Source organism: Trachurus trachurus (assembly GCF_905171665.1).
Source record: "Trachurus trachurus genome assembly, chromosome: 10".
Classification (NCBI taxonomy): domain Eukaryota; kingdom Metazoa; phylum Chordata; class Actinopteri; order Carangiformes; family Carangidae; genus Trachurus; species Trachurus trachurus.
Genome location: NC_139894.1, coordinates 26,865,345 through 26,881,503, shown reverse-complemented (window position 1 = coordinate 26,881,503; position 16,159 = coordinate 26,865,345). Strand labels below are relative to the sequence as shown.

General features: G+C 41.2%; 1 protein-coding gene across 2 annotated transcripts in view; it reads right to left on the bottom strand.

The window, feature by feature from the left end:
- Positions 1–3,755: 3,755 nt before the first annotated feature.
- Positions 3,756–16,159, bottom strand: part of psd2 (pleckstrin and Sec7 domain containing 2) — a 38,073-nt gene continuing 25,669 nt past the window's right edge. Inside the window, exons 4-15 of one of the 2 annotated variants that reach the window (XM_083980451.1) lie at positions 15,019–15,216; positions 14,646–14,726; positions 13,472–13,623; positions 11,920–11,978; positions 10,480–10,569; positions 10,278–10,321; positions 9,830–10,020; positions 9,594–9,664; positions 8,956–9,113; positions 7,701–7,845; positions 7,292–7,435; positions 3,756–6,864 (exon numbers count right to left, since the gene is read on the bottom strand). In XM_083980451.1, coding sequence (XP_083836577.1) covers positions 6,634–6,864; positions 7,292–7,435; positions 7,701–7,845; positions 8,956–9,113; positions 9,594–9,664; positions 9,830–10,020; positions 10,278–10,321; positions 10,480–10,569; positions 11,920–11,978; positions 13,472–13,623; positions 14,646–14,726; positions 15,019–15,216 — 1,564 coding nt within the window. In that variant the 3' untranslated portion in view covers positions 3,756–6,633. The remainder of the gene's footprint in view (positions 6,865–7,291; positions 7,436–7,700; positions 7,846–8,955; positions 9,114–9,593; positions 9,665–9,829; positions 10,021–10,277; positions 10,322–10,479; positions 10,570–11,919; positions 11,979–13,471; positions 13,624–14,645; positions 14,727–15,018; positions 15,217–16,159) is intronic. The other variant, XM_083980452.1, reaches the window with a different exon arrangement.

Genomic DNA, 16,159 nt, shown 5'->3' with positions numbered 1-16,159 from the left:
TGACTGAAGAAAAGAAAAAAAAGAAGAAGAAGGACGTTTTACTGTAGGCCTATATAAAAACATTTTATAAGAACATCGGCCATTTTGACATGTTACAGTAGAAAACACAGGTGTCGATGTGAAATTAATTAGCACATGTACCATGAATGGTCAAACTGGTACCTAGCAAACCGACCCATGAGGCAACACTTTCTTAAAGAAACACTAACACTTTTTTTTTCAAAACAAACAAACACACACGCACACAAAAAAAAAAAACATGGTAGCGTGAAAATCCTTTCAAAACCTATGAGCTACAGTATTACCCCTAAAACAAATAAAATATGGACCAGTGCTAACTCCAAGGATGCTCATTATTGATCCTACTCTACCTATGAAAGGTATACTCCCTGGGGAACATCACAAATGTGCCGCATCCAAATTGTCCATGGTTATGCTAAATATGTAACAACATTTATGGATGCTGCCAATCTAAGGACTTGAAGGCTGAGAACATTAAGCTTAGTTAGCAATAACAAACAATTACAGTATGGATTTTAAAATTAATAATTTCAGTAAAAGCAGTTCCCAAATAATAAATCAGTGTTTACTGAGACACTGCTGGATGTATTGGCAGTGTCATGATGTGGAATAGTAGCCTATTTGTAAGATGTGAAGAACATGTCTGCTGATGCAGGGAAAAACTGTAAGACACCAGGAAAGACCTAAAGAAAGTGGTGTGTTTTTTAACTTTAGATTTGAGGCATTAAAAGAAAGTGAAGTAGGCTAATGATGCAGCAGTGTAATGCTGCCCAATGCATGTTGTTCACAGAAATAAACTGTTAAACATTTATTCATACCATAAGTGTCATGCAGCAGACTTTATCATGGGTTGCAGCTCCCTCTGTAAAGGTAAACAACATGGTTATGGTTATTACAAACTTAAAGTTTATTGGCTGTGGCTATATGGTATTTGAACACAATACAAAACGTTGGCCTAGTTACCAGCTGCCTGATTCTGGCACAATAAGCGAAAATAAAAAAAACTGAAAATTCCTACCAAAGCAACGGTACATGCTAAAGTTGTGAAACTTTCACCAAAATTACTGTCCACTTAAACTCATCACAAATTATGAAGTCCATCACTCTGGTTTTTTTTTTTTTTTTCAAAAACTGTGAAACTTATTAAATCTATCTCCTCCCACAATTTTTGCTCAATTGACACCAAACTTGCTGGAGAGCATCTTCAGACTGTCCTCCACTAACGATCCACACAGATTTTTGATTTATCGAAAATTGAGCCTACAGTGAATTAAGATGTTTGACTGTAAAAAGTAACATCCAATTCTTGCTAAATACATTTTCAATCTTCCTGAAAAATAAATCAAGAATATTTTGGAGCCGTGGTTGATGAAGTTTGGCAAATATCAGAATTTTATCTCAAAAACTGAATTTTTGAGAACATTTTGAATTCTGCTCTCATGGGAACACCTGCAGTCAATGTAAGAGTGACATTTTTAAATATAATATTTTCTCTTATGATGCAAAACTCTTATCATTAAAAACAAATCACAAACATTTCCATGCTGTCAAGATGCAATTTATGTATTAACAGATTTTTGTTTAGATATTAGAATTTCTGACATTTTGACCATTTTTGAAATCTGCCTTGACAGCTGCTGCCTGGCTTGTGACTCCCTGAGTCTATTTGAGAAGCCAGACAACAGGGTTTGACTTCCAGCCAATTAGCTCAGTGAGTTAGAAGCTGGTTCTTGGTGTCGGAGGATGTAGGTTGAAGCGCCAGCAAGGGTGATGATGATGACATATCAAAATTTCAGATGTCCTTAATAGTCCAGTCATTTTATGAGAAAAGGTTAAACAAATTGCAACAGAAGCAAACTCAACTGATTTTGTATCCTCAGCATGTCCTGAGTGAGGGGAAAAAAGCCCCGAAGAATCCCATTAGGGGAAAGTTTCAAAAAAGACCCGAACATATCCCATTTATACGCATATAAAACATTTTTTTCACATGAATAGGGTAACATTTTTAACCTTTAGATATCTCCATGAAAATTACTGAGTTGATTACTTACATTAAGACAAACACAAAATGTATTACAAGTTTTTTGAAATTCTTTGTTAACATGAGCAAATCTGCATAAATATGCATAAATTTGCATACATTGCACCGTTTTGACGGAACATAAAGGTAAAGGTAAAGGTAAAAGAAACTTTAAATTTCAAGATGACTGTAAAATCCCCTGATTCGCACAAACTGAAATACGCTGCTATGGCTGGGTTTTGGTTGATTTTTTCAAGACAGCCACATCCTTAGTAGAGCAGGTATGACATGAGCCAACAGTGCATAATCCAATTACGTATGGCTAATTTGCATACATACAGCACCTGATCTAAACATTGGGTAGAGCAGGTGAAAATGTCTTGTTCAATCTTGCTAACATATTACGGGAGCGTGCCTATGTTCCCTCAGCCCTATGTTCCCTCTGGACTCTCTCTACCTATCTGGACTCTGTCTATCTGGCCTGTCTAGCCTCTACCTGGTCTTTTTATTAAACTTAACCAACTCCTTTCTTCATTGCCTAAACCCAACCAATGGTGGGACCAAAGGGCTGTGGGAATAGGGCCTAATTTTCAGTGACAACAAAAGTTAGAAATGAGGGAACATAGGGCTGAGGGAACATAGGGCCTAATTTTCAGTGACGACAAAAGTTAGAAATGAGGGAACATAGGGCTGTGGGAACATAGGGCTGTGGGAACATAGGGATGACCCCCATATGGACAGTTAAAAAACTTAAGGAATGGAACCAATTTAGGCTACCCATGAGCATTAATTGAGACGGAGCATGTCATACCTGCTCTACTAAGGACGTGGCTATCTTGAAAAATTGCAGTCATCTTGAAATTTAAAGTGGTCAACTTGTCGGTTGTTGACCGATGGAGTCAACTCATTCCAGTTTTCAAGCTGGTACCACCACAGCAACTTCACGTATACATGTGCCGTCAAAACGGTGCAATTTATGCAAATTTATTCAGATTTATGCAAATTTGCTCATGTTAACAAAGTATTTCAAAAAACTTGTAATACATTTTTTGTTTGTCTTAATGTAAGTAATCAACTCAGTAATTTTCATGGAGATATCTAAAGGTTAAAAATGTTACCCTATTCGTGTGAAAAAAATGTTTTATATGCGTATAAATGGGATATGTTTGGGTCTTTTTTGAAACTTTCCCCTAATGGGATTCTTCGGGGCTTTTTTTCCCTCACTCAGGACATGTTGAGGATACAAAATCAGTTGAGTTTGCTTCTGTTGCAATTTGTTTAACGTTGACCCCTTTTTTGGCCTAAAATTACTGGACTATAACTAGAAACACAAGACAATAGTCCTAATGGTGGCATTACAGCACACCTCTAAATTTCAAAACTTTGAAAATTCATAACAAATCAATCATATGATGATTTTTTTTTCTTTTCTTTGAACTTTCAAATTGCCTAATTTTGCCTAAACTTGCCCGGCCCTGACCATTGCTGCACAGCAGCTATAATTTAGCTCTTATTTTTAGGCTAAAAAACATAACGAGCATCTTCTAAATCTAAAGACTGTGCTAACCCATGGTGGAAATGCTGATTAGGTCCTGAACAAAGAATTGTTCAGAATATTTCACTGATACCTACACAATCAGAGAAGTCGTTGACACCCAGATCATTTTCCAGCAGAGCCGATGATCCAAATAAATCACAACCACAATTATCTGTATAAAAGCTTACTTTATGAAGCACAGACTAAATATTCAGTAAATATGTCCTTTACATAGTATGAGCATCCTGTCAAAAACAGTTCAGATATACAAACAAAACAAACAAAAAGGTTCATTGCTGACATCAAAGTGCCGAAGTTGTCATTTTTTAAATAAAACATAACAATCAACAAATTTTCCTCTATCCTATATTACAGCACAGGCCTATCCTAGAACATTGGGAAACAATTGTTAGCACAACAGCCAAAGTGACTATATGGGGAAGTCTCCCTGTAAGAAAGCAGTTTTATCCTATCAATACAGCTTTATAAAATGGTACTTCCTCTCTCAAAACTCAGCTCTGTTTCAGCATTTTGGTCTGTACAAGGATCCAGTTCCAGGATTCCAGCTGTGACTCCAGGTTTCCAGCCAAGTCTCAAGAGGATCTCAGATCCCATCAGTCACTATTAAAATGATATAAGAAGCAGCAGAAGCGCTGTGTCCAGAGCCAAAGATATGATTATTCTTACTGTCGACCCTCAGCTCTGGTTATGTCAACATGCTTCTGTGCCACATGGCTGAGCGCGGGGGGCACTAAGCTCACTGATCTACAGTTGTGTCACAAGCAAGGTATGTAGAAACAGTAAAGTTGTGTGTGTATGTGTGTGTTTGTGTATGTTGTGTGTGTTTTGGTGGGTTAGGATCCATTAAGGTGCTCACAAGTAGCAGTACCACCATTCCCACCACCACATCCCCAAAACATTATACAAGTCCACCCTTATGTGTTGTGTTTCTCTGTTTGGAAAAATGTGTGCTGGACATCCGTTGTGCCTGTTCTTGGCTGGTAAAGACTGGTCTTACTTAAAAAACCAAACCAGTTTCCTCTTCTCAGAAAACAAGTCTCTCCTCCTCCACCACCACCACCTCCTCCTGCTCCTCCTCACCCATGTGGAGGGTGTTTTGGTGGCTACTCTGCTGGTTGAGTTGTTTTGCTGCGGTTGCCCTCTCCTCTCCTGTATGCATTGCTGACAGGTTTCTTGACTTTAGCACACTAAGCATGAGCAGTCCTGCTGCTACACTCCGCAATCAGCCAGTTTCTGCCTAAGATACTGTATGCCACGGCCTGTTTTCTCAAAAACATCTCCATCTGATAGGAATGAGTGCAGTGGAACGAATACACCGGTACAGATAAATGCCCGATACAAGGCCAAACAGGCTATAATAAGAGGTCCATGTAACGTGTTTTAAATGAGAGCAGAGATCAGTTCGATTTTCTGTTTTAAGAGGTGAGTATACAGGTTATACAGTATACAGGTCTGTTTCTTTTTTCACAAGGATGATGGGAGGCTTTGTGTTGAAGATGCTTTTGAGAGATCCGGGCCTGATTATGACAGCACTCTTATTCAGCAGAAGGCCTTTCGATTATTTCTCACCGAACATGCTCAATACATTCTTCATAAAAAGACGTGACCCTGCTATATTTACCTCTTCCTGTTGCCTACAGCTTCAACATCTCAACTAGAACCACTTTAAAAAGCATGCCAGCGTACACATGCGCACACACACACACACACACACACACACTCCCATACACACAAATTCATGTGCAAACACACACACTCATACTGTGTACCTCCCACCCACACGTTCTTGTTCTGTCCTTCATTTCGATCTTCAGAAAACCTCACACCCAACCATAAACAGTTACGTATCAGCTCCACCAGCTCAGTGCACTCTATCATGACACAAGAAGAGTTGTTTGTGGGATAAATGGCACAGTGCTTTCATTCAGTCACATCCTATTATCCTTTTTTTCTTTCAGTTGTTAAAAACAAACAGAATAATTGAGTACATGTCAGTATTTGGGGTAGCGGCAGTTCAAAATTCACAGAAGCAGACTTGCGATCTCTCTGACAAGCGAGTGTGTACCACACTCAAACTCCCTCAACATCTAGTGTCGAGGTGCCCTTGACTAAGGCACTCAACCTCCGGTTTCTCTGGTGGAGAAGCTCAGTGAACAATTAACACCACGGTTTGACTTGGCAGCTCCTTAATGCATGGGAATTTATGTAACAATGAGCATCCAGAAGGAAATTGCTGGAAAGAGCATGTCCACTATGTGTAAACCCTCCCTGGGGTGAATACAGGAATATTAAATAAATAAATAAATATGCTATACATGACAGGGAGTTGATCCTTCTGAGTTCTTTTCAGAGTTTTTTGTAACTCCAGGACAGATATGTTGTATCTTCACACACCACACTCCACCCAAACTGTAGGTCCATACACACGCCTGTGAGCGGCTCGGTGCGTTAACAATGAATGGAAAACAAAAGGCCAAAATGCTACAGTAGTACCATCTCCACCACGTCCACCTCATGTCAAGACAGGACAGAGAGGACAGAAGTGAAGCAGTCTGTGTCTCTTTCTTTGTTCCGTTTACGGCCTTAAAGACTAAGACATTATAAATAACTCAAGCTAACAACAAGTTTCAACAGAAGAAAACTGCATCGCTCTGAGTTTTCAAAATAATACTGATAATGTTGTGATCACAGTTATGATCATTTTAATGTGCAATAATAAAAGTTCGACGTTCAAAGAACTGAGGTTTGGCAGGGTCACTTGGTGGGGGGTCAGGGGTGGGCTCATCATCCTCTTCATCTATTGCTCAAGGACAGAAATTATCACTGGGGCTGATAAATTCTGGGAAGGATGGTGACATACATTTCTCCTGTAGCTGCCCCCTCTCTTACTGAATGTACAACAAGAGGAATGGAGGAGCCAAAACACAAAACGCTAACATAAAACCCAGTAGTAGGAGTACGGGGGATTAAGCTAGTTTGGCTGGGAGGGATGTTGCTTCATGGGGCTGGGGTCTCTGGTCCTCCTCCCTCCCCCTCAGCTCCTCTGTCCCGGGGCAGGGAACTCAGCCGCCCTCCCGTTCAGCCCGCCGTGCGCCTGGCTGATGGACGGAGAAGACTGGGTCTTGCGCAAGTGGCACTCGCGGCCGCCCAAGCCACCTTCCATGATCAGGCCGCCCATCACGCTCGCCTCGATCTTCTCAAGGTCGTCCGTCTCGGCACGGATCTTGGCCTGCAGGAGGCTGATGTACGTCTCATACCGAGTCTTCTGCTCAGAGAGAGGGAGGGAGACATGGGTGAGTTAAGACGGAGAGACAGACAGACAGAAGGACAGACAAAAAAAGACGACAAAACAAAAAGACTACTGGTCTGATCTACAACTGTTTGGATATTGTTACCTTGCAGCTGCGAGAAATTTTTGGTTTTGTGCAACATTTTGTCTAACTAAAGAGGCTTGAATATAAAGACTGACAGCTTGAGTCTTGATGCTGCAAATTATTAAACGTTCACATTCATATTTAAACTAAAAAGGCTTCACAGAAGATATTAATTCTGTTGGTGAGGCATTTTCTATGCTAGAATAGTAATTATAGGACACAGATGAGCAGAAAACAGAAGACAACGCTTTACTGCTTTCTGCTTTAAAAAACATACACACACACAGACAAAAATGGTCAAATGTTGGAAGCTTGTACCTCGTACGTTAGGTAGTGCTCTTTGAGTCGGTACTCCTCCCACTCACGGCTTTTAGGGTCGACTGAGGGTGGGTTTTTCCGGTGCTCCTCCAGCTCCTGGCTCATCTGCTTCAGTTTACTCTCATGACTCAGCAGCTGCTCCTCCTGCACCAACCGCAGCACAGACAAAAACCAGAAGCCCCCCCCCAAAACAACCAATCAGACGTCAGCAGACACAAATAGAATATGTAAAAATGTCCAACCCTGTCTGAAGGATTTCTAAAGTAGAGGGATTGTGCCGTGATGCACTAAATAAAACACTGATAGTAGTATTGACAGTTATGAGTTACATTTCTAGAGATTAAGTAAAATATAATCCAGATAAGTGAGACAGCTGCTTCCTGATGTATAATGTGTGTGTGTACTGTACCTGGTTGAGTCTAGTGGATGACGATGGCAGGATGGGTCGACAGAATTTCTTCATGGAGCCGATGGCGGCGGGGAAGGCCGGAGCAGAGAAAAGCGCCGCCACCAGGTTTATCCGGAAGATCCAAGACATCATCTCTTCCTCACTCCTGCGAGAGGGAGAGAGAAGGATGACCGATCAGAACACCTGAGTTTTGTCAAATCCAAGCAAACTTCTTCAAAAAGAGCAGTAAACTGAATGGCAGCAAAATAACTCATTATTCAACTATATTCAGAATGAACCTTAGATTAAGTCACATTAGCATCTCCAACAAATGTCAGCCTTTATTTTTTGACATTAAGCAGTTTCCATTTGCACATAAAAAAGAAACAGGGGAGTACATTTAACACTATTGTTTGCTCCTGGCTGAGTTGGTGAATCAACAAAACCAAAATGGAACAAAATTCAATTAATTGGTAAATGTGACTTACACATGTACCAACTCCTCAATTTCAGGTCGTGGTAGTTGATGTAAACACACGTGAATTTGTGTTGTGTTTTTTTCCTGAACTTCAACTTCAGTGGAGTTTAAATTGAAATTAAAAACTTTATTCAGATCCCAGCCAGAGGAGAACCATGTTCTCTTGTTTACACAAGATGAATCCAACCGTGTGAAACTTCAAATTACAGCGGATTCATCTGTTTCTGTCAAAATGGAGGAAGACACTGGAACTTTGGGGAGTTGACTATGATCTGGACTTGAATCGAAAAATGATATTATTATTTTGACTGGGAAAACAGTAAATTGGTTTTTACATAATTGTTGTAGTCCACCATGTAATACTGTATACGCTATTGAGTCAGTATAGTCCATTAATTCACTGCATTATTAATGTCACAAATATCTTTACCATATGGACCAGACTTGTAGCATTCTTGTAGTACTGCTGTTTGTATGACCTGTACTGTTTGTGCATTTGTTTCTTTAAAACTGAATTAAGAGAATTTATAAAAAACAAACCGGATTTAGTCATCATAATAAAATGTTATCCCTATATAACTCTTTTTATAATCACTGTCATCTATCCGTCCATAGTTTATGTTTTTTTCTGGACAAGAACAAAAAGATTTACAGAAGAATGAAAATGTTTTACGCCCTGTGGGTGATGCTGAAAACGAGAAGCTTGTGATAAACAGTGATTTTCAATAGTATTTTGTTTTAACTCCTGCACTCTAGACTTTTAATATTTTGCAGTGTGATGAAGTTGGGGCCACTTACGGAGCCTGCAGCAGATAGACCCTCCAGTCTGAAGTCTTTAGCTTCAGTACATTGGCTTTCTTGCTGTAGTCAGTGGCACGAGTGGCTAAAGCGTGGTGGATCCTCACTGCGTTCTTCAGGTCAACTTCTGAAATGTCAGTGTCAGGCTTGTACTCATCCTAGGTGCATGACAAAAACAGAAAAACATAACAGGAAATCAGAGATTATTGGAGCTTTAGATTTCAGTTTAGTTATTTATCATAGATGTGTATCTGCAGCTTAATTTAAGATGAACACTCCTTTAAATATTTATTCATGATAATAGCAGGAGAAAATAGTAGCAATATTCCTCTGCTTGTGACAGGATTAGAAGTTAATTCATCATCTCCATGTGGGCAGTACAGGCTTCCTGACAGCAGGGGGGGACAAACACACACACTAGAGCAGCCGCCTCTCTTTCCCTCTTCCTGCTCTGTATCTCACTCCTTCTCAAACACACGCAGGCACCCAACTGCGCAAGCACACACACACACACACGCACACACGCGCGCATACACACACACAGAACAGAGCAGCTAGCAGCATCCACCACCACTGTCACTGCGGTGGTGGTGGATGTGTGTTTCTATGGTAACAGAGCAGAGGATGAGATGCGGTACCTTCTGGAGATACAAGATCATCCCCTTCAGAACAGCATAGAACTTCTTCCAGCCCCGCCGACCCCTCGGAGCTGTGAGAGCGGAAAAAGTGCAGATGAAACACTTTTCTACTTATGCACATATACGTACGCACACACACACACACACACATATATATATATTTTACAGGAACTTCATTGGGGCACTTGGTGACAAAAATCAACCATGTGTGTGAATGTGTGTGTATGTGAACTCACTGCGTTTGCCATCCATGTCAGCATGGCTCTTGCGGGTCAGTACCCCGTGCTTGTAGGTGACGGCGTTTAAGAGAATGGGAATTGCAATGAAAGGGTTACTGCCGTCCGTTACCCTGGCAACACGTTTACTCCCGCCCTCACATTGCTCCTCCACCAGCTCTGACAGACTCTTCCTCAGCTCCTCCTCCTCACTGCAAACACACACACACACACACACACACACACACACACACACACACACACACACACACACACACACACACACACACACACACACACACACACACACACACACACACACACACACACACACACACACACACACACACACACACACACACACACACACACACACACACATATTCAGTTAAAGCTGAGCTGCACATATTCAAGGGTACTTACTACTTACTCAATACTTTTTCTTTTAATAAATGAAATGTAAACTCACACGGCCCACTCCAGCTTCTCGTTCTTGATGGAGTTATACAAGATCTGTGTGGTGAAGGCAAGAAGGGAGAGACACTGTGAACATCTCTCTATTTTAAGTCGATCATGTGCAATCAAACTTGATTCTGCGGCTAAGAGGAAAACAAAAACAAAGAACCAGAAAACAGAATTTGCTCTGTAGTCTCGCTGGCAGAGATCTGTACCTTTAATAGATCTTTGGGAAAGTCTTTGCCGTTGTTGAGGCCATCTAGATTACTGATAAACTGTTGGCAAGACATCTTCTTCCCAATGTTCTGAGGAGGGGAGAACAAACCAGACAGACACAGGAAGAAATGAACAAACAAAACAATAAGATGAAATTTCACCTTGTTGACATATTTAGCCTCGGTATTTTCAGTAGTCGAAGCCACAAATTGACCGAATTCAACCCACTTATCTGCACCAAAGTGGGTGCAGTTTTGTGACCATCCACTGGGTGGCAGAGTTAGGCTGCTGGAGTTGCACTGTAGCAGCGAGGTGAGTGTCAGCTTACCACACCTCTCCCAGTGTCTTAACCTTAATTCTGATGCATCATTAGAGGAGGAAAACACAGGGAGGTGTTTACGCACTGCTGCCTCCTTCTGCATGAATCAGCTCTGTTACATAAACAAATACAGATGTGTAACTAAAACTGATTCGACTCACCGCTGTTAAAAAAAAAAAATTTGGCTTGTGGCTTTTTTATTCACATTTTCCTGTGAGGAGGCCACGATACAGAGAAGACTGTCTTGTTCCTTCTTTGGGAAAAGTACAAAACACTCGGGATGGAGGGAAAGATGCGTCACAAACAGGTTTTATGCTCCATTTACTCATAACACCCAGTTTATCACCACACGTTTACACAAGAAAACACTGTCATGGTCATTTAAGGCTGCAGGACGGTGAAGCCTTAGTGAATCAAAGCCTCACATCATAAAGAGGAATTGTAAAATGACCTTAATTTAGGTACCAATACTGCATTTTAATTAGTGCAAAATCAGCTATTGGTGATGAAATATTAATTCAGGTGTATCCTTTATTGTGGCATCAATTCTAAAAGTAAGTCTTAAATCCAAGAGGAAAGATAAGAGAAACACGAGGACAGTGTTAGTTCTATAAGTATACTTACCACCTGCAGGGGCAGAGAGAGACCAGGGGACCAGATTTGTTTAGCAGGGGAGGGATTTGAAAGGGAGGAAAGGGAAATTGAAAAGAGAGACAGGATATTAGTTAGAGGAGGGACATTCACTGGAAGAACTATTAGAGGGGACTGGAGTGGAGCTGAGTGGGAGGGTCGAGGAAAAGCGAAAGCACACAGGACCTATGATAGTGAGGAGTGTTATGTTGCCACAGTGCTCCAGTTTAAAACTGAACAGATGAGACTAGCGGAGGAGAGGCGAGACAGAAACAGGTCAGAAAGTAGGCCGTGGAGGGGAGAGAGAAAGACACAGAGCGAGGAAACGGTAGACAGAGAGAAGAGGGAAAGAACAAGGAATATAAATAGAAAAGATGTAATGGAGATATGCCATTTCTGACCAAATGCTGTCTTAATACAAGGTTTTGCAGGAGGATTAGAGGACTGGGAGTCCTGCTGAATGAGTAAGATAAGGAACTTGAGTACGTACATGCCCGTGTAGATCGGTGTTAAGCAGCATGAGAGCACAGGTTAATGTGTGGGCTCCATCTGCAATGGAACAATACACAAGGCCGAGGTCAGCTAAATGTCATACTTTTACTCCACACACACACTCTCTCTCTCTCTATTTCTCTCACACAGACACACACACAAGAATGCAATGCCATACATTCCTTATTGGTAAATGCAAATCAGTACAAATCACATGCAGTTATCTGCAGAGGCATCACTGTTTTGAATTGGACCATTAAAAATTTACATACAACAAATCGTAAACACCGCAACTTGTGCTTTCTACACTGCACACAGCAGTATGTGTGTGCAGTGTGTGTTCATGTGTATGAAATACACATGAACGTCGTGATAAAATCCCCGGAGTACAGCAACAGAGAGGACCTTCCTACTTGAGCTAACACAAAGTCCTGCTCTCAGCAAACTAGAAAGAACTGAAAACAGAGCTAAGCTGAGCACAATGCATGTTTCTGAACGTCTATGTGTTGTGCAGTCTATTCTATTTTATTCTATTCTATTCACTACCGTAATACCTGCATATTTCACATATATGACCGATCTAGGGCATCTAATTAAAGGGCATTTCCAGTCATAATCAATGTTTACCTCAGATATCAGGTCACCTATGAGAACACAGAGAGAACACAACAGTAGAGGGACTCTCATAGATATCTATGAGGGACTCTGAGGCATTTGTTCTCTGACCCAGAAAGGAACAATGCGGAAGCTGCGGTAAGTCTGAATTTTGATTTAATTTAATTGTAAAGCGAATTTTAAAATTGAAATGATGGTCAAAAGGACGTTAGCTTGCGATCACAGAACAATTTTAAAATTAGTCCAGAGCTCATTAATGAACATTGAAAAAATGATAGATTCTTGAACAAAAACTAATATAAATGTCTACACGCTGCAGTTGGGAGTATGGATGGTATGAAATGAACTGATCATAGGTGACCTGATATCTGAGGTAAACAACACTGATTACGACTGGAAATGCCCTTTATGAAGTACAGTTAATATGAGGAAGTACAGAACGACCAGTGTCTGTCGGCATCCAATGTCATTAAGTTATGAAAAAAAACATTTCTGTTTGATTGTGCATACTAAACAAAATATGTGCTTACATGTAAATTTGTTAAAAAAAAATGGTAATGACGTTTCTTAAACATTTATTACTACAGCTTACATCTGGGTCTCCTGAATCCTGTCAAATGTTTAGTAAAGTGGTGAACACACACATGTTTGTTTTTTTTTAGCCTTTTTGAAGCTTTTCTTCCACCAACGTGCATAAAACACAGGTTCCATGTCACATGCTCATGAACACACACAACAGCACCATCTCTGGAAAACCTAGAGGAAACAGTGAACATGAAGTCCATGGTACTGATAAGGTCATCTCATCTGGTGCTGAAATTTCAACCACGTGAGTTTTCTGCATGTGTGTAGTTCTGGGATATATACTGAGATCAGCAACACTGAGGATCAGCTTGTTTTGACTCTTTTCTCTTCTGAATATTGCTCCTCATTACCGTATTTATTATGACCATCATCATCCTCACGACTCTGACCTTCAGAGGTGGGAGTCTGCGGGTTGCAGTGGCAGAAGCGTCTGGAGAAATGGACCAGGACCCTCTCCCTCTCCTGGGTCTCTCCCATCAGAGGAAAGGCCTTTAAGAAGTTCCTGTCACACACAAGGTTAACAGGAGGTCAAAGATGTCCCAGAAACACTTTTCTGGAAAATACATGATTTAATCCCTTCTGGCACTAAACAAGATTTGCAGAGGGATGTCTCTAACAGCTCCGTTGGAAACCAAACCAAACCTGACTGCTTTTTTAAAACTTGGCTGGGAGGTCGCAAACGCTGTAGCAGAGGATGATTGTGCCATCTTTTTTCTCTCTTGGTCGAGGTTAGATATGAATTTATAACTGTATGTATGACAGGTCAATGAGCAATTTTTCAAGAAAAAGCACCAAACATTTGCTGGGTCCAACCTTTTAAATTTTACTTTCAAATTTACTGTTTTTGGACTTTTGGTTTCAGTTGGACAAAATGGAAAACTGTTTTTCATCATCATTCACAATAAAAGGAAATATTGAGAGATACTAATACTACCTCTTTAGATGTAGACAATAGGCTAAAAGTTCTACATTACATTACTGTAGCTGACTTGATCTATATATTAATATACAGTACAGTATTAGGAAAAAAACACACACTGGTAAACACTGGGTATTTTTGTTTTCTGTTTCTTACATGTAAGGTGACCTTGGGTGTTCGAAAGGCGCCAACAAATAAAATGTATTTTTATTATTATTATCATTATTATTATTATTATTATTATTAGAAACTAAACAATACTTAAACAATAGTCTACAATAGACTTAAACTCAGGACCTTAAGAGCATCGTTACTGTTTAACACCAGAAGGCTGACTGCGCCCAGTCTGAAGTGCACCCAGGAGGCCTTCATCTGAGTACTCTGCACCGTCGGCAGCAGTTTGAGACAGCAACATGTCAGATACAAGGCAGTGATTCACTCTGCAGCTGTCAGCTACACCGGCTACTTGTACTTCTACACGACAGCTTGATTAGCACAAAGTTAATGCCTCGTGAGGAGGGAAAGTGAAGAGCAGTCAAACACACGCATGTGTACGGATGTCTACATCGCACACTCGTCGCTTTCAAGTGCTGACTGTGCGTTACCTCAGGGCTCGATCCAGCGACAGGCCGGAGAGATCAAAGAAATTCAGGTACTCTGACGCCACCAACTGGCTGAACTCGTTACTGCAGAGAGAAGGAGAGAGGCGGCACATCAACGTGGCACTACGGAGGTATGAAAGTGTTGGATGAATGTTTTCTTGACACCACTGTATTAAAGGAGGCTCTTCTATTAATACTTTGAGCAGCATATGCTGACCATGTGTTTAAACTTCAGTCAGTTATCAGTTACCAGCGCTCCTCATGTCTCTGTGTCGTGTCTATATGGAGCACATGTGACAATGTAAATGTTTTCCTGTTTCTGTTGAATTATCCATGTGGAGTGTGTGTGTGTGTGTGTGTGTGCGTGCGTGCTCACTTCTTGCCCAGATGTCTGGCCACGTCGCAGCGTTTGAAGCCCTCGAGGTGATAGAGGCGTTTGGCCAGCCTCCTGGCGGCCTCGCAGTCGGCTCGGCAGCCATTGGCCAGAGTGTCGGTGCTGCCGCGCTCCAGACGCTCCAGACTTCCCAGATCGCACTCCTCTGAGTCAGACAGCGAGTCTGTGAGGTTGGCATCACTGAGGACACACACGCACAGGTACACACAAACACAAGCAGGTGCCCGGGTTAATGAATGGAACACATGTCCGTCGTTGCACAGACACCCACTCACTTAAAGCTACACAGAGGAAACTGAGCTCTTAGCATGAAAGCTCTATTAGATAAACATATGTTCACATACACACAAACAGGAGTCAAATGAGGTTTCAGCGACTTGTTTTGACACTGACCCACTTCCACTATCACTTAATGTCCCACTTTAATGCACTGACTCTGACTGAAGGCTGATGATAATGCTGAGACAGATTTCACCTGCCCCAATCTCTTCTAAAAAGCTTCACTAATCTCAGACCGTTAACCTCCCTCATAATTTGAATTAAAGCGCTGTGATATAAAAACTAATAGCTTCACACTGCTTCTCCATTCCCTCCATTTCAGGCAAATGGTTCTGAGAAATTACTGAGAGAAGTGAGCTTTTTATTTTTAAGCTCAGTGAAGTAACTTGTAGGAACTAGTATTGGTCTCTCTCATCCAGCCTCAACAACTTGCACCAATTTGCCCGTGAGCAAAGCACCCTGACCCAGCCTTTACACAGAAATGGTAAAGTGTCCATCCCGTGCTCATTGTCTGTCATCAGACTACCGATCCCAGCTGTGAATGGGTGTATCTGTGTGAGTGCGATTCAGGGCGTTTCTGCAAATGACTGAATGCACTCCATCAGCCCTGCAGGAATAGTTAAGTTAGAAAATAAAAACGGTTGCCAGACAGTTGAAGACACGAGAGTCAACATGCAGACTGTAAAGTCTACATGAATGGCAGATGTTCCTGAACACATCGTACTTTGTTTGAAGTTATAATGACTCACATTGACACTGGAACCACTCTGAAAATAAATACCAATGTCTCCAGCTGAAATGCACTGAAAATTGTTTAGATACACTGAATTATAATCCATTACTG